The following is a 27,680-nucleotide window of genomic DNA, read 5'->3' on the forward strand; positions in this document are numbered from 1 at the left end:
TGTGAGAGGGGCCGTCCGTTTGTCAGTGGCTGAGGCAGAACATATTCTGTATGAGGGAAGCTTGCAGTGCTGCAGACTCTGCAGAACATATTCTGTCTGAGGGAAGCTTGCACTGCTGCAGACTCTGCAGAACATATTCAGTCTGAGGGAAGCTTGCAGTGCAGCAGCCTCTGCAGAACCTATTCTGACTGAGGGAAGCTTGCAGTGCTGCAGACTCTGCAGAACATATTCTGTCTGAGGGAAGCTTGCAGTGCTGCAGCCTCTGCAGAACCTATTCTGACTGAGGGAAGCTTGCAGTGCTGCAGACTCTGCAGAACATATTCTGTCTGAGGGAAGCCTGCAGTGCTGCAGCCTCTGCAGAACATATTCTGTATGAGGGAAGCTTGCAGTGCTGCAGACTCTGCGGAACATATTCTGTCTGAGGGAAGCTTGCAGTGCTGCAGCCTGTGTGTAACATACTCTGTCTGAGGGAAGCTTGCAGTGCTGCAGCCCGTGTGTGACATATTCTGTCTGAGGGAAGCTTGCAGTGCTGCAGACTCTGCAGAACATATTCTGTCTGAGGGAAGCTTGCAGTGCTGCAGACTCTGCAGAACATATTCTGACTGAGGAAAGCTTGCAGTGCTGCAGCCTGTGCAGAACCTATTCTGTATGAGGGAAGCTTGCAGTGCTGCAGCCGCTGCAGAACCTATTCTGTCTGAGGGAAGCTTGCAGTGCTGCAGCCTGTGCAGAACATATTCTGTCTGCGGGAAGCTTTGAAGAACATATTCTGTATGAGGGACGCTTGCAGTGCTGCAGCCTGTGTGTAACATACTCTGTCTGAGGGAAGCTTGCGGTGCTGCAGCCTGTGTGTAACATACTCTGTCTGAGGGAAGCTTGCAGTGCTGCAGCCTGTGCAGAACATATCTGTATGAGGGAAGCTTGCAGTGCTGCAGCCTGTGCAGAACATACTCTGTCTGAGGGAAGCTTGCGGTGCTGCAGCCTGTGTGTAACATACTCTGTCTGAGGGAAGCTTGCAGTGCTGCAGCCTGTGCAGAACATATTCTGTCTGAGGGAAGCTTTGAAGAACATATTCTGTATGAGGGACGCTTGCAGTGCTGTAGCCTGTGTGTAACATACTCTGTCTGAGGGAAGCTTGCAGTGCTGCAGCCTTCGCAGAACATATTCTGTATGAGGGACGCTTGCAGTGCTGCAGCCTGTGTGTAACATACTCTGTCTGAGGGAAGCTTGCGGTGCTGCAGCCTGTGTGTAACATACTCTGTCTGAGGGAAGCTTGCGGTGCTGCAGCCTGTGTGTAACATTTAGTGGTGCTGTGGGGCGTCTGCCTGTAAGCCCCTAGGAACTGGTCCAGAGCTGATTCCGGATCCTCTCCGTGATCTACGGCGATCCGCAGGGCTCTGTTAAGGGTCCTCATGAGTCTCTCCACCTGTCCGTTCGCCTGGGGCCACAAGGGGGTGATTTTTCGATGTTTGATTTGGAGGGCTTCCAGGTAAGCTTGAAACTCCCTGCCTTGGAAAGGAGGGCCATTATCGGATTTGATCTCCTCCGGTAGCCCCATTGTTGCGAAGATCTTGCTCAGAGCCTTTTTGACCTGTGGGAATGCCGTGGAGGGGATCACCTCCACCACCGGGAATTTGGAGAAGGAGTCCACTAGGACCAGTGTAAGTCGTCCATCCGGGAAACTCCCGAAGTCCAGGCTCAGGTGCGTCCACGGTAGTGTCGGGGGGGGGTTCAGTGATGACAGGTGCTGGCGCCGGATCCCCTCCGGTGATGAGACACGCGTGGCAGGCTCTCACCATCTCTTCTACTTTGATGTCCATCGCCGGGACCCAGACACGGCATCGTAGCCTGGCCTTCGTCTTAGCCATCCCCTGATGCCCGACGTGGGCGAGGGCCAGGATCTTGGCCTGGAGGTTTTCCGGCACTACTATGAGGTGCCCTCGCAGGATCACTCCTTCATCTCCGATGCTGAGCTCGCTCTTGATCTGCCACAGCTGCTGGCGGGCATGACTGACCTCGGGTCTGAGCCCTTGTACCCCATCCAGAAAGTGCGCCCATTGGTTTTCACGGAGCGCATGCTTGACTCTGCACAGTGTCTCGTCTTCTTCCGTGGCTTTTCCGATTTCCAGCAGTGTCATGGTCTCCGGGCAGGCGCTTTCTGAAATCAGGTGCACAAAGGCATCCGCCTCGTGACTGTCCTCTAGTAGCATGGCCGGTTTAGTGCTGTCCGGGTGTCTTGACAGGTAGTCCGCCGGATTGTTGGCCCCGGGGCGGAAGATGACCTTAAAGTGGTACCCTTGTAGCTGGACGGCCCACCTTTCGATTCGTGGCGGGGCCAGTCGCGATGATCCTGCAAATAGGGGCACGAGGGGTTTATGGTCCGTTACTACCTGGAACTCTTGGCCGCACAGATACAGGTGGAAATGCTGGCACGCCCATTTGATGGCCAGGGCTTCCCTCTCGATCTGGGCGTACCGGGTCTCCGTATCCGTGAGCGCTTTACTCGCATAGGCCACCGACTTCCATATGTCAGCCCCATACTCTTGTAGGAGTACCGCTCCCAGGCCCACCGGGCTTGCATCCACCACCAGCTCCGTCTTTCTCTTCGGTTGGAAATACGCCATCACGGTGGTGTCCAGGAGGCTGGTCTTTATCGCCTGGAATGCGGTATTGGCCTTCACCGTCCAGTCCCACTTTTGATCATGACGGGTGAGCAGCCTCAGTGGCTCTGCCAGGTCTGCCAGGTTGGGGATGAACCTCCCGCAATAAGTTGCCATCCCGAGGAAACTCCTGACCTCTGTCGGGTTCTGCGGGGTGCTAGCTGTTCTGATGGCCTCTGCCTTCTTGGGGTCCACTTTCAGTACTTCCCGGGTGAACGTATAGCCGAAGAAGTCTATTGATTCCTGGTAGAACGCACATTTTGATTTGTGGAGCGTCAGACCCTGTTCTGCCAGTCTTCTTAGGGTTGCTCTCAGGTGCGCGTGATGCTCCTCGAGTGATCCAGAGTACACCAGAATGTCATCACTCAAGTTTATGACTCCACTCAGTCCAGATAGCACCTCCCTGATTGCGTTCTGGAACACTTCGGCAGCTGATGAGATCCCGAAGCTCAGCCTTTTGTATCTCCTTAGACCTATGTGGGTGGAGAACGTGGTGATGTAGCGGGTGTCTGGCTCCAGCTCCAGTTGGTGGTATCCTGCGTTTAGATCCAATTTGGAGAACCATTTTGCGCCGTTGAGGTCCGCTATGATGTTCTCCATGGTAGGGGTGAGATGCCTTTCTCTCCTCACTGCGACGTTGGGCAGGCGCATATCCACACACAGCCGTATCGCCCCTGGCTGCTTAGGTTTGGGTGCCACCACGAGAGGAGAAACCCACGGTGTAGGCCCCGTCACCTTCTCGATGACTCCGAGATCTTCGAGCTTCTTTAGCTCTTCCTCCACCTGCGGCCGCAGGTTGAATGGGACTCGCCTGTGTCTTAGGGCTGTCAGGCATATTGACGTGTCTATGTGGAGCTTGAATTTCTTGTTCTTTAGCTTCCCCAGTCCTCGGAACAGTTCCGGAAACTCCTCCATCAGGAACTCCGCATGTGACTGGTGCACCTGGTTTGCAAAGAACACCAGTCCAAGGTCTTCAGCGGTGTGACAGCTCAGTAACGTGCCCTTCTTTCCTTCCGTGACATGGAATTTGGCTTCGGTTGAGTACCCTTCATGCACAATTGTTGTCTGGATCACTCCACGTAACGGCATCGGCTCGACTCCTCCGTACGTGTATATCCTTGCGTGGGAGCGGACCAGTTCAGGCTTCGGCATCAGCCTTTCATACTGGTCGGAGTCCATGACATTCATGGATGCCCCAGTGTCTATGAGTGCTTGGACCGCCGTGCCATCTACCTTGACTGAGCACATCGGTGGGGGCCTCCTTCGCGTAGATGCCGTGGATGCTCTACCCACGTATGAAACAACGTAGACTTCGTCGTCCTCATCATCCTCGTACATTGGAGGTCGCTCTTGGGCATGGCTGTCCGGTGGTGGGTCGACATCCTCTGCTAGCGACAGCTGGTGTACTCTCCTTTGCAGATTTTTCGGCCTGGTCGTCGCCGGTCTGTACTTTCCGCTCCTGCACACTTTGGCAAAGTGGTTCAGTCTGCCGCATTTTGAGCATGTGCGTCCCTTCGCTGCGCACGCTGCTGTGGCAGAGTGGGTCTCCCCACAGTATCCACACGAACTCTCTGGCGCTGTCGTTCGTTGCGGCCGGTTTGCCGCAGGCTTTCGGTGTATCGCCTCCACTCTCTCCATCTTGACTTGCACGGGTTTGGTCGGCGCCGGGGTGGCTACTGGGGTGTACAGTGCAGCTTCCATCTCCTCCGCCCTGACGTCGGATAACTCATGCGACCTCGCGAGTATCAGGATCTCATCGAGCGATATCCCTGGTTGGCGCAGGATTAGTTTCCTTAGCAGCTTTGAGCGGCACCCTACGATGATTTGATCTCGTATTTCCTCGCGCGGGTCCGTGAACGGGCATGTGTTCGCCAGCCGGCGTAGCCGTGCGTAGAACATGTCTACCGACTCGGATCCCGTTTGCCATGCTCTTTTGAACTTGAACTTTTCGAAGTCTGTGTTCAATTGGGGGTCAAAGTGCTTGTTCAGAGCGGCCACCGCTGCCTCGTAATCATTGTCTCTCCCGGTGTTAGGAAGAGTCTCAAAAAGCTCATCTATCTCCGCACCTCCATACAGGATCAGTAGGGACCTCTTGACCTCGCCATCCGTCTCCCTAGTGCCCTTGAAGTAGTGGTTTAGGCGACGCACCCATGCCTTCCACCTCAAGGCCGCCGTGGCCGGGTCTGATGCTTCGCTGAATGGTGGAAGCGGCGCCGCTCCCGAATGTGGATGATGACCGGGTTGCAGGCCGGGGGCCGCGGCTTGTGCCAGTGCCTGATTGTCCCCCGCTTGAGCTGGAGGTGGCAGCTGTACGGCCGGGGCTGGTGCACCTTCTTGCTGCGCTGGTGCACCATCCACGAGGGACATGGTTGCCCCTGGATGCTATGCTCGGCTGTGACTCGTTCTTTGCCGCCCTGCGTCGGACCTTGCTACACCTGCCGCTCTCCCTGCACCTTCTGCGGCTGAATCCCTTGGGGCAGTGGTCGTGCGTGGACCCTTGGCGCCCTTTTCTCCCCACCGCTTTGTAGTGCAGCTGCTTGGTGGTGCCAATGCTTGTTTCCCAGCGCTCCTGACAGCGCAGCCACGTTAAGGCAGGGAAGTCCGCAGTACTCCCGGCAGCCACTGGGGGCCGCGTCGCGTCGTTCGCGCTCCTCGCGCAGCGTGCTCTCTGGGCCCAGAGCAGCAACCAGCAGAAGAGGCCGTGGCCGGAGGGCGTCGCGCGACACACTGCTGAGTGTGCGGCGGGTGGACGGAGGCGCGGCACGGTGCTCCGCCGGCCTCTGCAGCGTGGGAGCTGCGGTCAGGAGGACGCTCCGACAATGGGCGTACTTCGCCCGGAATGCCGGCCAGGTAGGCCGAGAGGCGCTCGCAGGGGGGGCAAGATTCGCGCACTCACCCTGGGCGCTCCGCGGTCCCGGCCCTGCCAGCTGAAGGCGCTTCCGACGGGAAGGCGCGTGGGCAGGCCGCGGACCGGAGCAAGGCAGGAGTGGATACCGAGCGCTCGGTGTAGCGCCGTCACTCCCTCGTCTTCTCCTGCACGCGCAGGACAGGCCGGCCTCGTCGCCAATGTGGTGATGTGGGTCTGGGCCTAATCACGTTGGGACAGAAACATAAATAACTGGACGTACACTTTAGTCACAGTTAGCCGGGAAGACCACGAGCGATCTTCGCCGGGGTTTATTATACCCTCGGGGCGTGCCCGCCCTGAGGGGTGGAGTGGATGCGTGAATGTAGATACATTGTAGGGTAGAGCCCGCCTGGCTCTCTACACCAGGTGCTCCGAGCTTGGGGGGGGGGGGTGTAGGATGAGACACAGGAGCCAATCCGAGTTTTTAGGGGATTTCTGCGGATATATATATATATATTTCTTCAACATGTTCCTGCGCCCTGAGCGCAGCACTGGGGGATTGCTGTGTGAGAGGGGGCCGTCTGTCTGTCAGTGGGTGAGCCTCGTCTGTGTGTGAGGGGGCCGTCTGTCTGTCGGTGGCTGAGGCTTGTCTGTGTGTGAGGGGGCCGTCTGTCTGTTGGTGGGTGAGGCTCGTCTGTGTGTGAGGGGGCCGTCCGTCTGTCGGTGGGTGAGGCTCGTCTGTGTGAGGGGGCCGTCTGTCTGTCGGTGGCTGAGGCTTGTCTGTGTGTGAGGAGGCCGTCTGTCGGTGGGTGAGGCTTGTCTGTGTGTGAGAGGGGGCCGTCTGTCGGTGGGTGAGGCTTGTCTGTGTGAGAGGGGGCCGTCTGTCGTGGGTGAGGCTTGTCTGTGTGTGAGGGGGCCGTCTGTCTGTCGGTGGCTGAGGCTTGTCTGTGTGTGAGAGGGCCGTCTGTCTGTCCGTGGGTGAGGCTCATCTGTGTGAGAGGGGCCGTCCGTTTGTCAGTGGCTGAGGCAGAACATATTCTGTATGAGGGAAGCTTGCAGTGCTACAGACTCTGCAGAACATATTCTGTCTGAGGGAAGCTTTGAAGAACATATTCTGTATGAGGGAAGCTTGCAGTGCAGCAGCCTCTGCAGAACCTATTCTGACTGAGGGAAGCTTGCAGTGCTGCAGCCTCTGCAGAACCTATTCTGACTGAGGGAAGCTTGCAGTGCTGCAGCCTCTGCAGAACCTATTCTGACTGAGGGAAGCTTGCAGTGCTGCAGACTCTGCAGAACATATTCTGTCTGAGGGAAGCTTGCAGTGCTGCAGCCTCTGCAGAACCTATTCTGACCGAGGGAAGCTTGCAGTGCTGCAGACTCTGCAGAACATATTCTGTATGAGGGAAGCTTGCAGTGCTGCAGACTCTGCGGAACATATTCTGTCTGAGGGAAGCTTGCAGTGCTGCAGCCTGTGTGTAACATACTCTGTCTGAGGGAAGCTTGCAGTGCTGCAGCCCGTGTGTGACACATTCTGTCTGAGGGAAGCTTGCAGTGCTGCAGACTCTGCAGAACATATTCTGTCTGAGGGAAGCTTGCAGTGCTGCAGACTCTGCAGAACATATTCTGACTGAGGAAAGCTTGCAGTGCTGCAGCCTGTGCAGAACCTATTCTGTATGAGGGAAGCTTGCAGTGCTGCAGTCTGTGCAGAACATATTCTGTCTGAGGGAAGCTTGCGGTGCTGCTGCCTGTGCAGAACATATTCTGTCTGAGGGAAGCTTGCGGTGCTGCTGCCTGTGCAGAACATATTCTGTCTGAGGGAAGCTTGCAGTGCTGAAGCCTCTGCAGAACATATTCTGTATGAGGGAAGCTTGCAGTGCTGCAACCTGTGCAGAACCTATTCTGTCTGAGGGAAGCTTGCAGTGCTGCAGCCTGTGCAGAACATATTCTGTCTGAGGGAATCTTGCAGTGCTGCAGCCCGTGTGTAACATATTCTGTCTGAGGGAAGCTTGCAGTGCGGCTGCCTGTGCAGAACATATTCTGTCTGAGGGAAGCTTTGAAGAACATATTCTGTATGAGGGACGCTTGCAGTGCTGCAGCCTGTGTGTAACATACTCTGTCTGAGGGAAGCTTGCGGTGCTGCAGCCCGTGTGTAACATACTCTGTCTGAGGGAAGCTTGCGGTGCTGCAGCCTGTGTGTAACATACTCTGTCTGAGGAAAGCTTGCGGTGCTGCAGCCTGTGTGTAACAAACTCTGTTGAGGAGAAGCTTGCGGTGCTGCAGCCTGTGTGTAACATACTCTGTCTGAGGGAAGCTTGCAGTGCTGCAGCCTGTGCAGAACATATCTGTATGAGGGAAGCTTGCAGTGCTGCAGCCTGTGCAGAACATACTCTGTCTGAGGGAAGCTTGCGGTGCTGCAGCCTGTGTGTAACATACTCTGTCTGAGGGAAGCTTGCGATGCTGCAGCCTGTGTGTAACATACTCTGTATGAGGGAAGCTTGCAGTGCTGCAGCCTTCGCAGAACATATTCTGTATGAGGGACGCTTGCAGTGCTGCAGCCTGTGTGTAACATACTCTGTCTGAGGGAAGCTTGCGGTGCTGCAGCCTGTGTGTAACATACTCTGTCTGAGGGAAGCTTGCGGTGCTGCAGCCTGTGTGTAACATACTCTGTCTGAGGGAAGCTTGCAGTGCTGCAGCCCGTGTGTGACATATTCTGTATGAGGGAAGCTTGCAGTGCTGCAGCCTGTGCAGAACATATCTGTATGAGGGAAGCTTGCAGTGCTGCAGCCTGTGTGTAACATACTCTGTCTGAGGGAAGCTTGCAGTGCTGCAGCCCGTGTGTGACATATTCTGTGTGAGGGAAGCGTGCAGTGCTGCAGCCTGTGTGTAACATACTCTGTCTGAGGGAAGCTTGCAGTGCTGCAGCCTGTGCAGAACATATTCTGTATGAGGGAAGCTTGCAGTGCTGCAGCCTGTGCAGAACATATCTGTATGAGGGAAGCTTGCAGTGCTGCAGCCTGTGTGTAACATACTCTGTCTGAGGGAAGCTTGCGGTGCTGCAGCCTGTGTGTAACATACTCTGTCTGAGGGAAGCTTGCAGTGCTGCAGCCTGTGCAGAACATATTCTGTGTGAGGGAAGGGTGCAGTGCTGCAGCCTTCGCAGAACATATTCTGTATGAGGGACGCTTGCAGTGCTGCAGCCTGTGTGTAACATACTCTGTCTGAGGGAAGCTTGCGGTGCTGCAGCCTGTGTGTAACATACTCTGTCTGAGGGAAGCTTGCAGTGCTGCAGCCTGTGCAGAACATATTCTGTATGAGGGAAGCTTGCAGTGCTGCAGCCTTCGCAGAACATATTCTGTATGAGGGACGCTTGCAGTGCTGCAGCCTGTATGTAACATACTCTGTCTGAGGGAAGCGTGCGGTGCTGCAGCCTGTGTGTAACATACTCTGTCTGAGGGAAGCTTGAAGTGCTGCAGCCCGTGTGTGACATATTCTGTATGAGGGAAGCTTGCAGTGCTGCAGCCTGTGCAGAACATATCTGTATGAGGGAAGCTTGCAGTGCTGCAGCCTGTGTGTAACATACTCTGTCTGAGGGAAGCTTGCGGTGCTGCAGCCTGTGTGTAACATACTCTGTCTGAGGGAAGCTTGCAGTGCTGCAGCCCGTGTGTGACATATTCTGTGTGAGGGAAGCGTGCAGTGCTGCAGCCTGTGTGTAACATACTCTGTCTGAGGGAAGCTTGCAGTGCTGCAGCCTGTGCAGAACATATTCTGTATGAGGGAAGCTTGCAGTGCTGCAGCCTGTGTGTAACATACTCTGTCTGAGGGAAGCTTGCGGTGCTGCAGCCTGTGTGTAACATACTCTGTCTGAGGGAAGCTTGCGGTGCTGCAGCCTGTGTGTAACATACTCTGTCTGAGGGAAGCTTGCAGTGCTGCAACCTGTGTGTAACATACTCTGTCTGAGGGAAGCTTGCGGTGCTGCAGCCTGTGTGTAACATACTCTGTCTGAGGGAAGCTTGCAGTGCTGCAGCCTGTGCAGAACATATTCTGTGTGAGGGAAGGGTGCAGTGCTGCAGCCTTCGCAGAACATATTCTGTATGAGGGACGCTTGCAGTGCTGCAGCCTGTGTGTAACATACTCTGTCTGAGGGAAGCTTGCGGTGCTGCAGCCTGTGTGTAACATACTCTGTCTGAGGGAAGCTTGAAGTGCTGCAGCCCGTGTGTGACATATTCTGTATGAGGGAAGCTTGCAGTGCTGCAGCCTGTGCAGAACATATCTGTATGAGGGAAGCTTGCAGTGCTGCAGCCTGTGTGTAACATACTCTGTCTGAGGGAAGCTTGCGGTGCTGCAGCCTGTGTGTAACATACTCTGTCTGAGGGAAGCTTGCGGTGCTGCAGCCTGTGTGTAACATACTCTGTCTGAGGGAAGCTTGCAGTGCTGCAGCCTGTGCAGAACATATCTGTATGAGGGAAGCTTGCAGTGCTGCAGCCTGTGTGTAACATACTCTGTCTGAGGGAAGCTTGAAGTGCTGCAGCCCGTGTGTGACATATTCTGTATGAGGGAAGCTTGCAGTGCTGCAGCCTGTGCAGAACATATCTGTATGAGGGAAGCTTGCAGTGCTGCAGCCTGTGTGTAACATACTCTGTCTGAGGGAAGCTTGCGGTGCTGCAGCCTGTGTGTAACATACTCTGTCTGAGGGAAGCTTGCGGTGCTGCAGCCTGTGTGTAACATACTCTGTCTGAGGGAAGCTTGCAGTGCTGCAACCTGTGTGTAACATACTCTGTCTGAGGGAAGCTTGCAGTGCTGCAGCCTGTGCAGAACATATTCTGTATGAGGGAAGCTTGCAGTGCTGCAGCCTTCGCAGAACATATTCTGTATGAGGGACGCTTGCAGTGCTGCAGCCTGTATGTAACATACTCTGTCTGAGGGAAGCTTGCGGTGCTGCAGCCTGTGTGTAACATACTCTGTCTGAGGGAAGCTTGCGGTGCTGCAGCCTGTGTGTAACATACTCTGTCTGAGGGAAGCTTGCAGTGCTGCAGCCTGTGCAGAACATATTCTGTATGAGGGAAGCTTGCGGTGCTGCAGCCTGTGTGTAACATACTCTGTCTGAGGGAAGCTTGCGGTGCTGCAGCCTGTGTGTAACATACTCTGTCTGAGGGAAGCTTGCAGTGCTGCAGCCTGTGCAGAACATATTCTGTATGAGGGAAGCTTGCGGTGCTGCAGCCTTCGCAGAACATACTCTGTCTGAGGGAAGCTTGCACTCTCACTTGAGCTGTTCTGTCCATGACCCCCCCACCCCCCAGCCTAGACCTGCTTGCAGTGTGAGGGGGGCGAAGCCTCTCACTGCCCCTTGGGGCCCGGTCAAGGCCCTGGCACACAGGGGCACGGGTGCCACCCTGTGGTCTTAAACTCACAGTCTTGGGGGGGGGGAGGTGGACTGCAGTGGATCGTGACATGTACTCAGGACGGTGGAAACCCACAGTGTGGGGGTGGGGCATCCGGAGAAGTAGGGGATTTCCAGGGAAGCCTGAGAAAGGAATCCCCCCACCCCACACCCACCCGTTCAGTGCTGGATTGCTTCTCGCTGGAGAATATCCTACAGCTGTGGAGACAGGTAACTGCTCCAAAGCACAACCCCGTATGATTTACATATGCAGATTTTCCACCCACGAACATCTGCAGTTAGAAATGTCCAGGTGGGGGCTGGGGCTGGGGATCAACAGTTGTGGGAGAGTTCAGGGGGTTGAGATTCCCATAAAAGTCAGGAAGAAAACCCTTTAAACGTAGGGTAAACCTACGGGATAGGAGGGGCGCTTTGAACCCCACGGCGTGTGAGAGAAGCGTGCACGTGCGCCGCTGTGCAGAGTGAGGGAGGCAGTGTGCGTGCGTAAGTGCAGGCGTGTGGACCTGTGCACGTGTGTGGACCTGTGCACGTGTGCGTGCACGGCTGCATCCGTGCGTGTGCACGCTCTTCACACGTGTGCACGCTCTGCACACGTGTGCGTGCACGGCTGCATCCGTGCGTGTGCACGTTCTGCACACATGTGCACGTTCTGCACACGTGTGCGTGCACGGCTGCATCCGTGCGTGTGCACGCTCTTCACACGTGTGCACGCTCTGCACACGTGTGCGTGCACGTTCTGCACACGTGTGCGTGCACGGCTGCATCCGTGCATGTGCACGTTCTGCACACGTGTGCATGTTCTGCACACGTGTGCGTGCACGGCTGCATCCGTGCGTGTGCACGCTCTTCACACGTGTGCACGCTCTGCACACGTGTGCGTGCACGGCTGCATCCGTGCGTGTGCACGTTCTGCACACATGTGCACATTCTGCACACGTGTGCGTGCACGGCTGCATCCGTGCGTGTGCACGCTTTTCACGCGTGTGCACGTTCTGCACACGTGTGCGTGCACGGCTGCATCCGTGCGTGTGCACGTTCTGCACACGTGTGCACGCACACTCTGCCTGCCGTCAGACAGAGGTAGGCTCCTGGGGCGAGGCCAACAGGCTGGGGCTTTGGAAGTCACCTCGAGTGATAAATGCGGGATTTCCCACTGTGAGTCTCGGGGTTCGGGCAGGGCACGTGTCTGCGGGGGCATCAGGCTGACGGCTCCTGGGGCACGGGGCTGCGAGGGCATACGTGCCAACATTTCAGCACAGGGACGTGCACGTGGGCGATTTAAAATAAAAAATCGGAAGAATGAAAAATCCCCCGTGACTTCTATTATAAATAATGCAATTTTAGGCGGGAGACAGCTAAAAGCCATTTTTGGCTTGAAAAGTCGGTAGTCTCCCGTCTGAATCCGGTCTATTGGCAGGTATGTGCGAGGGGGCCCTGCCACGGGCCCCTCCCATCATTAGGCCTGGACAGAGTAGAGGTTTAACACCAATCTAAACGATTGGTAGCCTGTTTAAGGGGGGGGCGGGTGTGAAAAGGGAGGCAACTCATGCGCTTCTGTAGGCTGACACCAAGGGTGGAGGTAGAGAGCTCTGGGGCTGTGTGCCTGTGCTGCGTGCCTGTGCTGCGTGCCTGTGCTGCGTGCCTGTGCTGCGTGCCTGTGCTGCGTGCCTGTGCTGTGTGCCTGTGCTGTGTGTCTCCATGCAAGGGTGTAAGTCCAGGCCTGTGTGTGCTTGTGTTGTGTGTCTCCATGCAAGGGTGGAGGACCCGAGCTACCGCCCCATCACCCACAAGTTGCAGCAGCCAAGGCTTGTTGGTCCCCAGTCTGGTAACCTACCCGTTCAACGCATCCACAGCCAGAGGGATGCTCACAGTTCCTTCCACAGGATGTAGCCATACGGCTCGAGCGGTCGACCTCGAAACTGGGGAACCGGGTTCGAGTCTCGGCAACGACGCTGAACATCCTGTGATTCTGGGCGAATCACTTCCTCTCGCCGCGCCTAACAAAAGAATGAATGTGTCCTTCTGTAACGAAACTGGTGCTATGTAAAGCGCTCTTAAACCCCATGTCTCGGGTCTAGTTCGCGCTATATAAAACTCGAAGAAAAACAAGCATTGGCATTGCCAATAGGTCTCGCTTGTGGGACCTTATAAGCACATCTTCCACCTCATTATTTTGCAGCCTAGGCACATGTTCCAATGCCGCCCAGCGAGTGGCGCTGTTTCCTCACATGAGGTAAAGAAGGAAGAGAAATGCACAGCCGTGAAAGTGGCTCTCGGGGGGGGGGGGGGGGGAGGGGGGCGCATTCCTTTGAAGTGTCGGGTCTGATGCAATTATGCGAGGCAGGCTGGTTAGGAAGCAAATGGCAAGGGTGGGGAGGCTGAGGCTTTGATGTGGGGAGTCACAAGTGAAGTGAATAATTAGGGGAGGAGAACTGGCAGGCTGATAGGCAGAAGGCTCAGGCAAGCTCGTGCACGAAGGAGCTTGCTGTCACGTGATTCACGTGAACTTAAAGAAAACTGCAGCCCAAGAAGCCCTTGGTTTCACGAGGATTTTGGCTACTTGAATTCTCGCTCCGCTCGATGCGCTTGCGCGCATCGATAGGTCGCGAGACCTAAAAAGAGATGCTGGAACTTTCCTTGAACTTTGGGCAACTGTTGTCACCCAAAACCCTGTGGCGGAGTGTTGCTTCCATCGATTGAAAACGTGTCGGAGGCGCTCCGCTATCTAACCCTACGCTGTTCTTATAGTGACCGCCACGGTAACTGTTTTGGCGGTGTGCCACCACGATGACATCTGATCGTAACCAATGCTTTCTTCCCCTGGGCTGGGACGGCCTCTGCCTGGAAGTATTTACAGCTGTTTTGTAAAACATGTAGGCATGTATGTCTTGAACTGCATTTGGTTGCAAAGTGACTTACAAAGCAATTATTAACGGCTGAACGAAGTTCTTGGTTTCTAAAAAAAAAATATAAAGATACGACTTAATTGATATATTCTTGAGTGTGTGTCTCGTTTATTGCCTCTGTGTGTGACAACAAATGCTTAGCCCTTTGATAAGCATAACTGCTCGCCCGCACTGCCACAAAAAGAGCTGTTAGAATGATCTGCTTTTACCTCTGCTTACCTATTGGTGGATTCACTGGACTCTCTGCACAGTGTACTTCATTTTTTATATTTTTTTAACAGATTTTAACAGATTTTTATATAGCGTCAACTTAACCCAAAGGTATCAGAGTGCTTTAATTAAGTACCAGTTGCATTATATTAATTTTTGTTAGGCACCGGGAGATTAAGTGATTTGCCCAGAATCACAGGATGTTGCGCGTCCTTGCCGAGACTCGATCCCGCTTCCCAGATTTGAGGTCGACCGCCCTAGCCACACGGCCAACTCCTCTCTTAGCTAAGACTATATAGACTATATAGGGACTATATATGTGACTATATAGGGAGTCAGCTTCCTACAAACCTGCTCCAACAGCAACAGTCCAGCCCGAACTTGCAAGCAGGTTGATGAACCCAGGGCCGGGTTGCTCGTGTTCTGGTTCAGGTAGGACCTGGCCCGGCAGTTCGGGCTTTACTGATCCTATTGCACCAGAGTCCAGACCCCTGCCATACAGATGCAGGGATTCTACAAGCCAGCGTGGAATGCTATAACCTCGTTCAATTTGGCACTAGCTGAAACCAAACGTATAAGGAAGGTCCGACCAGGAGGCCGCTCCGTCTCTTACCCGGTTGCTGCTCAGTGGAACTGCCTACCTATGAGTGTTCACCGCACTGGCGGCAGGTTAGCCCAGCACCATGTGACTCTGGGCAATAGCTCGCTTAATCTTCCCTATGGCCCCCAGCGCCTAGAGACCCTTACGGGTGATTGTGCGCTATACAAATGTGGATTATATCATACCAGGTTTATGAAGGTGGAGAAGTGTGGCTCACTGGTTAGAGCGGCAGACACTGATGCAGAGGTCTGGCCCGGGACCAGGGTTCAATTCCCGCCTCGGCGGGTCTCGGGCTCAATTTCCTCGGACCTGATAATTCTCGCCTCGGTGCCTAGTCTAATCATGGGTCCCACTCTGCAACTCTGGGCAATAGCTTGCTTACCCTCCACACCGGCCCCAACAGCGCTGGGATGCCTGGCCTCACCTTGGGGGTGCCCAGGAGTGGACACCTCACAGGAACAGGCCAGGATGGGTTCCTCAGCGGCACAGCGCGGGGACACACTGGCTAGTGTAACCAGGCGCTTTATAAGCTCAGGATTATTATTATTTATTTTATTATTATGAAAGAATTCAAACTTGGCTTTTTCAGGGTTAATGGACTGTATGATACTTCTGTTCTGGTTCAGTTAAAATCCTCACAGAGGGTGGGTTGGGCAAACACTTAGCACCATAACATCCCCCGGGGGATAATTGTTGTGCTTTACAAAAGCATAAAATTAATAAATAAAATAAATATACCCTTTCCTAGTCCTTATGGACTTTGGCTACGCTGGCTGGACGCCGACCCTTATTTCAATGGGGTCTTACTGCACACCTGCAGACAGTGGAAGCTATTTCATGCCGGGTCATCTCTGGACCTGTGACCAACCCCACCCCAGGATTTGCCAATGGAGGGAGATTCAGTGACTTCTGGTTTCCAAGTGAGTCCCTTCTGTAGTTGTCTGTTGAAAGGTGTGTTTTGAGGTGTGTTGGTAAAGCCAGCATCCATCCCTGCCATCCTCTGATGCTTTCTGACCACTTGGGCCCTCTGCCGCTCCAGGCTTGTCTAGATGTGTGTGTGAGACCGGATGAACAAAGAGTGTGTATGTGTGTGCGTGACACCAGATGAAGAAGGTGTTAGGCCGGAAGAAGTAGGTGTGTGGGTGTGTGCGTGAGACAGGGCCGCCAGAGGGCAACCGGCCCTTGCTGCTAAGAAAAGCACTCGGAGGTGTGATGTCTTTCTTAATGTTATTCTTAAGATTCAAGGTTCTATAGACCATAGAACCTGGAGTGTTGGAACTGACTCCTGGTCAGTTGCTGTCCTGGACAGCCAGGGGGGAGCCTGCCCTTACGGCTCAGAGAATAAAACACTTTCTCTTAACTTTCTCTGCTGTAAATGAGTGTGTCACTCACGCACTCATAACCAGCAGACCGGACGACGGTAACACCCGCTACACCGGAATCAACAAAACCCTACTACACACCATCCAGAACACCGCAGCCAGACTCGTCCTCGGAACCCCACAACACGAGCACATGACCCAGCACCTACGAGACCTCCACTGGTTCCCCATCGAGAAGAGAGTAGCCTTCAAGCTACTCACCTACGCCTACAAATCCCTCCACAACATCGGACACAAATACCTCAATGAAAGAGTCTCCTTCCACGTGCCCAAAAGGAACCTCCGATCCGCCGACCACGCCCTGGCAGAGTTACCACACATCTGCAGAACCACGGACATCAGAGGTTAACGGCCCTACTCTCCATAGCTGTGGCCCTGTAAACCTTCCTGCCCCCAGGGCCCAGGCTATTAGTGACACTAGTTTGCAAACCGCTCTTTACTCCTCTAACAGGAAGCTGAAGATTCGGCTGGTGGCTCGGAGTTGCACAAGTCACTAGAAGTTTAGCTCCATTCATCATGCCTTTTTCAGTTGAATCAATCAATCAAGATTTACAGAGCGCTGCTAATCACCCGGTATGGTATCCAGTCGCTTTCAGGTCCCGGAAGTCTTATTCGAACAGCCAGGTCTGGAGGGCCCTTCGTAATTCCGTAAGTGAGGTGATGGTCCAGAGGTGCGTTGGGATGCTGTTTAGGTGTGGGCAGAATTTGCGTAATCGCGTTACGCAAATCTCCGCGAAACAGTAAAAAATCTCCGCGAACACGCGGAATTGTTTGTTCGCGATGCCTTTTTACTGTTCGCAATTGCTGTTTGCGTGCTCGGGGGGAAATATCTCGCAAACATGCATTTTGATAATGCAAACAAGCAAAAAATTTCGCAAAGTCGCGGAACGCAGAATTTTGGGCAATTTTGCGTTCTCCGCGGAAAGCGAAATTACCCAAATTCCGTGAGCTGACCGGAATTTACCGACCAGGCCTAATGCTGTTCCAGGCGTTACAAAAAAGGGGGGTTATACCCATGTAGTCACGGGGACCTGGGTGCTGAGTGGTACATTTGTAAAGGGGTCCCCGTAAAAGAGGAAAGTGTATTGTGGACGAACATACACTGAAAAAAAAATTTTTTATTATAAAACTAAAACACAAATTCATAGACTGATTTGCAATTGGTAATTTGATTTATTTCCATTGCTCTGTGATTACCGATTGGCAATATTTGATCACATCGATTCATAAATAGTAGAGCCCCAAGGGGGAGAAAAGGGAGGGAAATGGTGCTCAGGGAAGTGTTAGAATGAGAAAGAGTGACACAGTATCAAAAAGGTGTAATACCAAATTCAAACATAGATCAAAAACAATTATAAAACAAGAGCCATCATAAAAGGCAAAATTCGAAGAATGTTCATGGGAGAAAATTCAACGGTCACAACTAATTATTAGATCAATCATGGGTGTGCCGGATTTTCAACAGAAGGGAAACAAGTCGACGTTTCGACCCCTATTAGTAGGCCAATTAAAGTCCTTTCACGGGGTCTTCATCAGGACGTCACAAAGGGAGAAGGGAAGGGTGGGGCAATTCTGTATAAACAAATTTATAAGGAAAAATATACTTTAGTGTATATCAAACCAATGACAAGAAAAAAACCAATTATTTCTCAGAAAATAATTCATTCTCAAAAATTTACCATGGAGTACGGCCCAGCCGGGCTCTGTACATGGAGAGACACGCCACGCTGGCTGTCGCGGTCAAATCTGATCAAGGTAGAAACCTCAAACAAAGAGGAGAATGAGTAATCAATAAGGTTCTGATGAGTCAGAGGATAAAAACTGGTTGTAACTCCACTTACATACTACAATAGTAGAGACTATAATTTATCCAAAAAACTTTAAGGATTTACCAGACACAATTGTCAACACAAATCACATCATGATTAATCATGGCGGCGTATGAAAATGACATCAGATTATATAGGTTTGCAAAAAGTACCTTTAGATCAATAGTACTCGAAACGTCTGGGGTCCAAAGGGTTTAAACAGTAAAGCAGATACAAATTCTGATTGCGAAATTAACCTCCTATGGTAAACAGAGTGGAGAGAGATTGTTTACCAATCAGTGTAAGGCAAAACGGTTCTCCCGTTAGAATTTGTCAACTGCATGCTGCCAATTACTTACATCAAATGAGGCAAAACACGCAGTCTACTTCGATCGTTTTGGCAGCCTAAATGGCAGATGTCGGCCGGATGAGAAGTTCGTAATCCACCTCAGGGCGGGGATTAATTCTAGCGCCTGTCCGACTGTTAATTCTTATACTAGAAAGAGGGAGGGAGAGAGTCAGTTGTTTGGCCGGGGTACGGACTTACTGTAAATAAACCGCGCCTAGGGTTACTCACGGGAGAAGGCAAGCGGGCAGCCAGCGTCTGCACAAATCCTCACGCGAACTCCGCCGTGTCAACAACGCGGAGTTTAGGGGCGGGGCCAGCTAATGTGCAGGAATGATGGAGAGGGAAAAGTGACTCGCGGTTGGATGACAGACTATGCACGGGCACATGGTGTAAATTGTAAATTACTCTCGTGGGTTTCAGCTCAAAGGTGGTGTCAAGATGACTATTTGTGGAAATTAAATTACAAAAAACAACATTGGTGCAACTCTCACACAGGAGGTTCAACCTCCTTCGTGAGAGTTGCACCAAAGTTGTTTTTTGTAATTTAATTTCCACAAATAGTCATCTTGACACCACCTCTGAGCTGAAACCCACGAGAGTAATTTACAATTTACACCATGTGCCCGTGCATAGTCTGTCATCCAACCGCGAGTCACTTTTCCCTCTCCATCATTCCTGCACATTAGCTGGCCCCGCCCCTAAACTCCGCGTTGTTGACACGGCGGAGTTCGCGTGAGGATTTGTGCAGACGCTGGCTGCCCGCTTGCCTTCTCCCGTGAGTAACCCTAGGCGCGGTTTATTTACAGTAAGTCCGTACCCCGGCCAAACAACTGACTCTCTCCCTCCCTCTTTCTAGTATAAGAATTAACAGTCGGACAGGCGCTAGAATTAATCCCCGCCCTGAGGTGGATTACGAACTTCTCATCCGGCCGACATCTGCCATTTAGGCTGCCAAAACGATCAAAGTAGACTGCGTGTTTTGCCTCATTTGATGTAAGTAATTGGCAGCATGCAGTTGACAAATTCTAACGGGAGAACCGTTTTGCCTTACACTGATTGGTAAACAATCTCTCTCCACTCTGTTTACCATAGGAGGTTAATTTCGCAATCAGAATTTGTATCTGCTTTACTGTTTAAACCCTTTGGACCCCAGACGTTTCGAGTACTATTGATCTAAAGGTACTTTTTGCAAACCTATATAATCTGATGTCATTTTCATACGCCGCCATGATTAATCATGATGTGATTTGTGTTGACAATTGTGTCTGGTAAATCCTTAAAGTTTTTTGGATAAATTATAGTCTCTACTATTGTAGTATGTAAGTGGAGTTACAACCAGTTTTTATCCTCTGACTCATCAGAACCTTATTGATTACTCATTCTCCTCTTTGTTTGAGGTTTCTACCTTGATCAGATTTGACCGCGACAGCCAGCGTGGCGTGTCTCTCCATGTACAGAGCCCGGCTGGGCCGTACTCCATGGTAAATTTTTGAGAATGAATTATTTTCTGAGAAATAATTGGTTTTTTTCTTGTCATTGGTTTGATATACACTAAAGTATATTTTTCCTTATAAATTTGTTTATACAGAATTGCCCCACCCTTCCCTTCTCCCTTTGTGACGTCCTGATGAAGACCCCGTGAAAGGACTTTAATTGGCCTACTAATAGGGGTCGAAACGTCGACTTGTTTCCCTTCTGTTGAAAATCCGGCACACCCATGATTGATCTAATAATTAGTTGTGACCGTTGAATTTTCTCCCATGAACATTCTTCGAATTTTGCCTTTTATGATGGCTCTTGTTTTATAATTGTTTTTGATCTATGTTTGAATTTGGTATTACACCTTTTTGATACTGTGTCACTCTTTCTCATTCTAACACTTCCCTGAGCACCATTTCCCTCCCTTTTCTCCCCCTTGGGGCTCTACTATTTATGAATCGATGTGATCAAATATTGCCAATCGGTAATCACAGAGCAATGGAAATAAATCAAATTACCAATTGCAAATCAGTCTATGAATTTGTGTTTTAGTTTTATAATAAAAAAAAATTTCAGTGTATGTTCGTCCACAATACACTTTCCTCTTTTACGGGGACCCCTTTACAAATGTACTAATGCTGTTCCAGGTCTTTGCAGGAGAAGGGGCGTCCTCCACTTCTGCTTCGGTCGATGCGGGGAGTGTGAGTGAGTGAAAGGAAGGCGGAGCGGAGTCTTCTCGATGGTTGGTGGAAGTTCAGTCGGTGGTTGATGTAGGCGTGTCCTTGGTTGGATCGATTTGATATTTTTGTTAAAATGCACCAGTTTGATTCGAACCAATAGACGCAATAAATGCTTTGGGTGTGCCGGACGATTCCTCGACAATTATCGACACAACAAGCTGAGATGGATTTGTTTAGGATCATAAGATTTGGTGGCCCTAGGATGAAGATGTGTTGTGTCAAGGTTTGTTCGATTGTGTTTCCCGCCTCAACTGGTGCTGGTGAGGAGTGAGAGAAGCGTCCTCCTTCCGTTCGTGTGACACTTTTATTCATTTATTTCTTTTTTTAAAAAATATTTTTATTTGAACTTTGCAATAGTGACAGACCATTGACACCGATACAGTTATTTCACTATACCAATCATAATGACCTTTGCAGTGACCGACATAATCAATACATGGATTCATTACAGTTCTTGCTCTCTTACCCTATCCCACTTTTAAGCCGCTAGCGCCGAAACGCCTCTTTGGATGCATCTGTGCGCTTTATACATTTTATTGTATTGTACGAGCTCCAAGCTCACTCAGTCTCCAGCTGCTGGGGATGGATGGGCCAGATCCTAGGAAGGTGGGGCCTGTTTCCGTTGAAAGGGATGAAATGCCCTGATGAAGGCCCTGCTTGCATTGGAAAGTACCGAAACGTGTGAGCACGGCTGTTGGTGCTGTAATGAAAGTGCACAGGCACTTCCCAGCAGGGCTTTGAATCTCTGAATGACTGAATGAAACAGAATTAGCATCACTCAGAGAATCTGCAAGAGGTTTAATATGACACTAGTTACACTTCTTTGTAGCAGAGTTATAGAGTAATTGGGACAGTTTGGATTCTTCTTAGCATGAAGCATTGGAGCTGTTCTCAGGAGGGCAGGTGTTCATTTACTGGGCAGTACCTGCACTTTACAGCAGCACTCCTATACCTTCAGTAGGACATTACAAGCTCTGCTGAGCAAAATCCCATAATATATTAGGACAGTTTCAGAACATCTCAGCAGGACTGCTGTCCTTTAGCAGGGTGTTACCAACCCTCCACAGCAGTGCCCCTGGAATAGGACAGTCCAGGCACTTTTTATATCTGATGCTCTACCTGTAATGTGACACCATCACAACTTCTATAGGTACCATGCTTTTAATATGATGGTAAAGAAGCTTAACAGCAAAGATGGTGTATCGCGAATGGGACTGTCCGAGAGCGTCACAGCGGGACTGTTCTACTTTCAGTTCAGTAGCATCAGAACCTTGCAGCAGAGTGGCTATACTTTTAATACTTTAATGCTGTTTGTAATCTCAGTAGAGAGGCCAGTATAAGACTGTGCATGGAGTGTGTATCCTCTTACGTGCATCTGAGCTCGTATGATGGGTGGTGGTGTGGTGTGCAAAAGGTAGCTTAGGGCACGATTGCCCTTTACATAGAACAGTTGCAGCTCAGGCAGCAGCAGTGCAAGCTTCTTTCACAAACACATAGCAGGTACCGCTCGACACTATCCGCAGCGCAAGCTTCTTTCACAAACACATAGCAGGTACCGCTCGACACTATCCGCAGCGCAAGCTTCTTTCACAAACACATAGCAGGTACCGCTCGACACAGTCAGCAGTGCAAGCTTCTTTCACAAACACATAGCAGGTACCGCTCGACACTGTCAGCAGTGCAAGCTTCTTTCACAAACACATAGCAGGTACCGCTCGACACAGTCAGCAGTGCAAGCTTCTTTCACAAACACATAGCAGGTACCGCTCGACACAGTCAGCAGTGCAAGCTTCTTTCACAAACACATAGCAGGTACCGTTCGACACTGTCAGCAGTGCAAGCTTCTTTCACAAACACATAGCAGGTACCGCTCGACACTATCAGCAGTGCAAGCTTCTTTTACAAACACATGCAAGGTACCGCTCGACACTGTCAGCAGTGCAAGCTTCTTTCACAAACACATGCAAGGTACCGCTCGACACTATCCGCAGCGCAAGCTTCTTTCACAAACACATAGCAGGTACCGCTCGACACTGTCAGCAGTGCAAGCTTCTTTCACAAACACATAGCAGGTACCGCTCGACACAGTCAGCAGTGCAAGCTTCTTTCACAAACACATAGCAGGTACCGCTCGACACAGTCAGCAGTGCAAGCTTCTTTTACAAACACATGCAAGGTACCGCTCGACACTATCCGCAGCGCAAGCTTCTTTCACAAACACATAGCATGTACCGCTCGACACTATCCGCAGCGCAAGCTTCTTTCACAAACACATAGCAGGTACCGCTTGACACTATCCGCAGCGCAAGCTTCTTTCACAAACACATAGCAGGTATCGCACCACACTATCAGCAGTGCAAGCTTCATTCACCAACACATGCAAGGTACCGCTCGACACTATCAGCAGTGCGAGCCCCTCTCGCTTCCTCCCCTTCAAACTACAGACATCAGTAGTGCAAGCTTGACCACCAATTGTCTCCATTTTCATTTTATTGCTGTTCTGTTTTTTCTGCTGTATTTAACCCCGTGCTGTCACACACTCCACATCCACACATGTTTCCAAAGACCTCCTTTTGTTAAGGCCTAAGGTGCAGGGGCGGTGTGGGACCTCTGGCACACCTCACCTCTAGAGGGCGGTCCGTCCCCTCCTACTCACCCGTGAGGGTCTCAAGGCGCTGAAGGGAGGGGGGAGTGCCGCTACTGCTTGAACAGCCAGGTCTTGAGGAGTCTCCTGACGGTCAGCAGGTCCTGGGTCCGGCACAGGTGGACGGGGAGGGTGTTCCATGTCTTTGCGGCGAGGTGGGAGAATGATCTGCCTCCGATGGTCACGTGGTGAAAGCGTAGGACGGAGGCGAGGTCGGCAGAGCGAAGCTGGTGGTTCGGGGTGTAGGACAGTCGTCCGTTGAGGTACGCTGGTCCGGCGTTGTGGAGTGCCTTGTAAGCGTTATCACTAACCCCCCGCCTCCTCCCCTTCAATGCAGAGTTAAACTGCTCGTTCAGTTTTGCGGATCTTATAGGGTAAAACACCCCTAAGTACTTATTTATTTATTTATAAAGTTTTATATAGCGCAAACTTGATCCCGTAGGATATCGGAGCGCTTTACAATTTGAGGCAAAGGTAACAAATCAGAACATTGAAAGTATTGACTCACTAATACAAGTTTCTAAAAAGCCACTCAGTGATTCCTAGATCTACACAGACATGTGCCTTTTGCTTCTAGTACAACCGATGCTTTCAGCAGTAACTGCTTCTCTCATATTTATTTTATTTATGTATAAAGTTTTATATAGCGCAAACTTGTTCGTACAGAGGCTGTTACCAGGAGCATCCACAGGGGGCGCAGTGCATGTCTCAGCAAGGGGTCTGCGCACAGGGCACAGGGAGCGCCAGGCAGTCCGGTCCGACGCTGGACCAATGAAGGACCCTGCTGCAAGAAGAAGTCTGTTCTGAGTTGCACAAAAAACATCAGAATATAGCAAATAAAAACAAACGGTACGATTCGGTATTTACCAAATCCGTATTTACCGATTCAGTAATTCCCATTCATTCCTACGGGCCTATGGAGGCCCATAGGAATGAATGGGAATTACCGAATCGGTAAATACTGAATCGGTAAAATAGGGAAACATTCAAGGGTGTCACATTGACACCCTGTTGCACCCCTGAATAGTGCTTGTGTGCACATGTGGCACACATACATGCCCTAAGGGCATGTATGTCTGTCACATGGCACATGTGTAAATGCACAGATTTGCATTTTCAAAGGTATTCGTTATTTACCACCAACTAATAGTTGGTGGTAAATAACGAACCCTTAAAGCACAACAGCACTCTCAAATGTGCTTCCTACATGCCATTTACCGGTTTGGTAAATACCGAATCGGTAAATAATGATTCGGTATTTACCGAATCATCCCCTGAATAGGAAATGGCCCAATACCGGTCGGTAAGCCAGACATTTACCAAATTTTGGGTTTACCGACCGGTAATGGGTCACCTACATCTGGCCCATAGTCTTTTCGCCTTGCCCACACGCTCACTCACCCCGCTCCAAGCCTGATTTGCATATGGCTGTTTCCTCTCTGGAGTGGCACGGTGAACAAAAATGATGGAGTGGAACATTATAAATAAATAAAATAAATAAAATGCATGACTGCTAGAACAATTAACAGTATCTGGGATTAGCTCATGTGTTTCAGCTGTCACAAATGTATGTTTTTCTCAGACATGGACAGAGATATAGTACATCTGTGGTACTTGTCCCTTCCACTGTAAAAGAACAACCCTGAATAGGATGTTTTTCCCACTGACACTGTCTGGTTTCCCCTCCAGAGATCTCTAGCTAGTTTTAGACCTGTGCACTCAGCACTCTCTCTCACACTGCACCGGTTGGGTGATGCTGATGATGTGTCCGCTTCTGTCCTTTCTTCCAGGCTCCTGCATCTCGCCATCATCCACGAAGTCCAGGACGTCGCTCTGGACATCATTTCTCTGGTCCCCACTGAGATGATGGACGTGCAGAATGACCTGTTCCAGGTGAGTGCGGTGGAGTGAGAGGGGGTGGGATCACTGGTGGTGAAGGCTTTCTTCAATGCTTTTGAAAGCATGCATAGTTTGTATAAAACAAAGGTGTCAATCCAAATAAGGGGGTTACTAGCTGTACATACCCTTGACTAGCCCTGGGCGAAGCACTATGCTACGCTTGCGTAGTTTGCACTACTTCGCACTACGCAAATTGCATGTAGCACAGTGCAAACACGCGTAGCGGTAATTTTTTGCTTGTTTGCGGTCCTCAACGTCAAGTTGGCGACCGCGAGCAAGCAAAATGACATCCTGGCAAGACTTTTTCCTCGTTCACGATCAGCAACATCAAGTTGCTGATCGCGACTGTGGAAAATAAACCTCCCAGCGAGATTCTCAACGCGGGGAGGTCCGGTTTTTCATTGCGAGTGGTCGCGTATGCTCGCGACCGCTCGCGATGAGAAACTATCAGTCCACGTTGAGAAAGCTGCAGCTCGAGTAGAAAGCTACTTGAGCGGCAGAAAACGACCGCTTGCACTGTGCAAGATGTGGTTTCAACTGACTGTACAGTGCGAACTAGCATCCGGCACTGTGCAATCAGTGCGAACAGCATTTTGCACAGTGCACTACGAAGTTCCCGTAGCTTGTGTAGTGCGAAGTGCACTTCGCGTAGCTACGCTTAGCGCTACTACGCAAACTATGCCCAGGGTTACCCACGACCATGCGTGCCTAAATGGTGCAATTCAGGCACGCATGGTCGAAGGTAGGTGCAGCGAGAAGCGCACCTGGCTAAACCCCCGTAGCAGTGCGGGTCACCGCGCCATAACCTATGTAGCCTGTTCTTTAGAAGAATAAGCTATCTAGGTCGTACCAACGGTGATAATTCTCATGAGCAGGTGCCACCCTATAAAAAGAAAGGATAGCTGCTCGAACAAAATCTACGATTGGGGTTGACTCACCAATAACTTATATTCACTTCAGTCCTGATGAAGCGCCAAGGATCAGTCTGACCAATTTGAGGCACGAAACATGTCGACATTTCCTTTTTTTAGCTACCAGGGTTCATTATTACCCCACAAGTAACACTAACCTATGTTGTTTTTTTTACTCTGACAGGGGAATCAGCATATTAAAACTTTTGGGATAACCCCTAGCCAGTTTTAAGTATTTAGCCTCACACTCACTTCTCACGACCCCACTAGGAGACACTCTCACACTCATCAAATGGCGAAATAAAAAGATCTCCGCTAAAGTGACCCTTCAGGGGACCCGTAGGTCATTGCACCGCCGGCCCGACGAGGAGCACCGCCCAAGATGAAGCATGATGCCCCTAGGGATGTGTGAGGGCAACAAGAGGCAATCGTGTTGACTGTTTTCGATTGATTGGCACAGTACCTAGCTACTCTGGTAGGCTGATTCACAATCCAGGTCCCTCAAAGCGACCCCCAGCCCGGACCCTTGGATGGACTCTCAGCCCAGGACCCCTCTCCTGAGCGTCAGCTGATATCAGGTCCAGCCCTGGGGCCAGTGGTTCCTGCCCACTCACCTCCAGCTGCACAGCAGTTTGTTCGACGGGCCTCGCACCCTTACTATATTTTTAGTCCAGGCTTCACCCTGACGTCCATGATTCTTGCTGGCTCTACACATGGCGCTGTAGCCTGTTACGGCTTTTGTAGAAGCTTTCAGACACTATCTTTGCTGGCACGAGGCTCCTAATTAAACCCTAAATTCGTCGGTTCATGTTCTCCCGAGATCTCCGTTAGGCCCATTTCTCTGGTTACATAGTTTCGGTGAGGCTCTCATGGCTTATCCCCCTTTTCTTTCTCCTGCTTTCATCCTTTTGCTAGTTCCCTGGGTGTGCTTCTGAGTGCTGGTTACCTCTAGTGTTCACGCTAGCAGCATACTGTCCTCTTGACCCCTGCTGTGTTCCATGTCTGGTGATAGCCCATAGTGAGTTCACCTGGTCACCACTGTGCCTTTTGTGCACTCACAATAGGTTAAAATAGGTTATAATAGGTTATAATAGGTTACAATAGGTTACAATAGGTTAAAATAGGTTAAAATAGGTTAAAATAGGTTATAATAGGTTATAATAGGTTATAATAGGTTAAAATAGGTTATAATAGGTTCTTCCTCACCTGAGCGTAGGAAGGACCTCTTGTGTCCTCCTGAGTGGCAATGACCTCCCTTGAATTCCTCCGAGCAGTGAAGACCCTCTCTTTGGTTCCTTCCTCAGACCCCTCTACATCTCGCTGTGTTCCTGGACCAGTCTGAGGTGGTACGAGAGCTGGTGCTGAAGGGCGTGAACCTGGATCTTCAGGACCGGAATGGGAACACGGCGCTACACGTGGCCTGCGAGCAGCAGCACCTGAACTGTGCCCAGATACTGTTGCATGACAAGGACCTCCCAGAGTCCCACAGGAGTGCACGGCCCAGACAGTGGCAGGACCTGCAGCTCCAAAACTGGCAGGGTGAGTAATGGCCCCAGGGACCAGGGCTCAGTTCCACTACGTGGAGAGACTCTTCATTTAGCGATTGATTGGTTCGTAGTATATTTTAATGCAAATGAGAGACTTCACTTGTGTTTGTGCATGAGGCCTGTGAAGCAAGCACTATGCGGCCTCCCCCACCCCCTTAGCACCTTGAGACCCTCACGGGTGAGTAGCGCGCTCTACAAATGCTTGATTGATTGATTGATGCTGCATGTGCATGGTCAAATGAATCCCTCCTTATAAACATCTAAGAAGAATCCTAGCTGGGGCACAGAGAAAACATGTTTCTCT

At 51.1% G+C, this 27,680-nt stretch overlaps 1 protein-coding gene across 2 annotated transcripts in view; it reads left to right on the forward strand.

Annotated features, from left to right (window-relative positions):
• NFKBIE (NFKB inhibitor epsilon) overlaps window positions 1-27,680 on the forward strand; it is a 179,419-nt gene that overhangs the window by 57,402 nt on the left and 94,337 nt on the right. For both annotated transcript variants that reach the window (XR_013596058.1, XM_078647301.1), the window contains 2 exons: window positions 24,810-24,912; window positions 27,134-27,368. Coding sequence is in view for 1 of the 2 variants with exons in the window: in XM_078647301.1 (XP_078503427.1) it covers window positions 24,810-24,912; window positions 27,134-27,368 (338 nt within the window). In the remaining variant the exon portion in view is untranslated. The remainder of the gene's footprint in view (window positions 1-24,809; window positions 24,913-27,133; window positions 27,369-27,680) is intronic.

Source organism: Lissotriton helveticus, chromosome 6 (assembly GCF_964261635.1).
Source record: "Lissotriton helveticus chromosome 6, aLisHel1.1, whole genome shotgun sequence".
Lineage (NCBI taxonomy): Eukaryota > Metazoa > Chordata > Amphibia > Caudata > Salamandridae > Lissotriton > Lissotriton helveticus.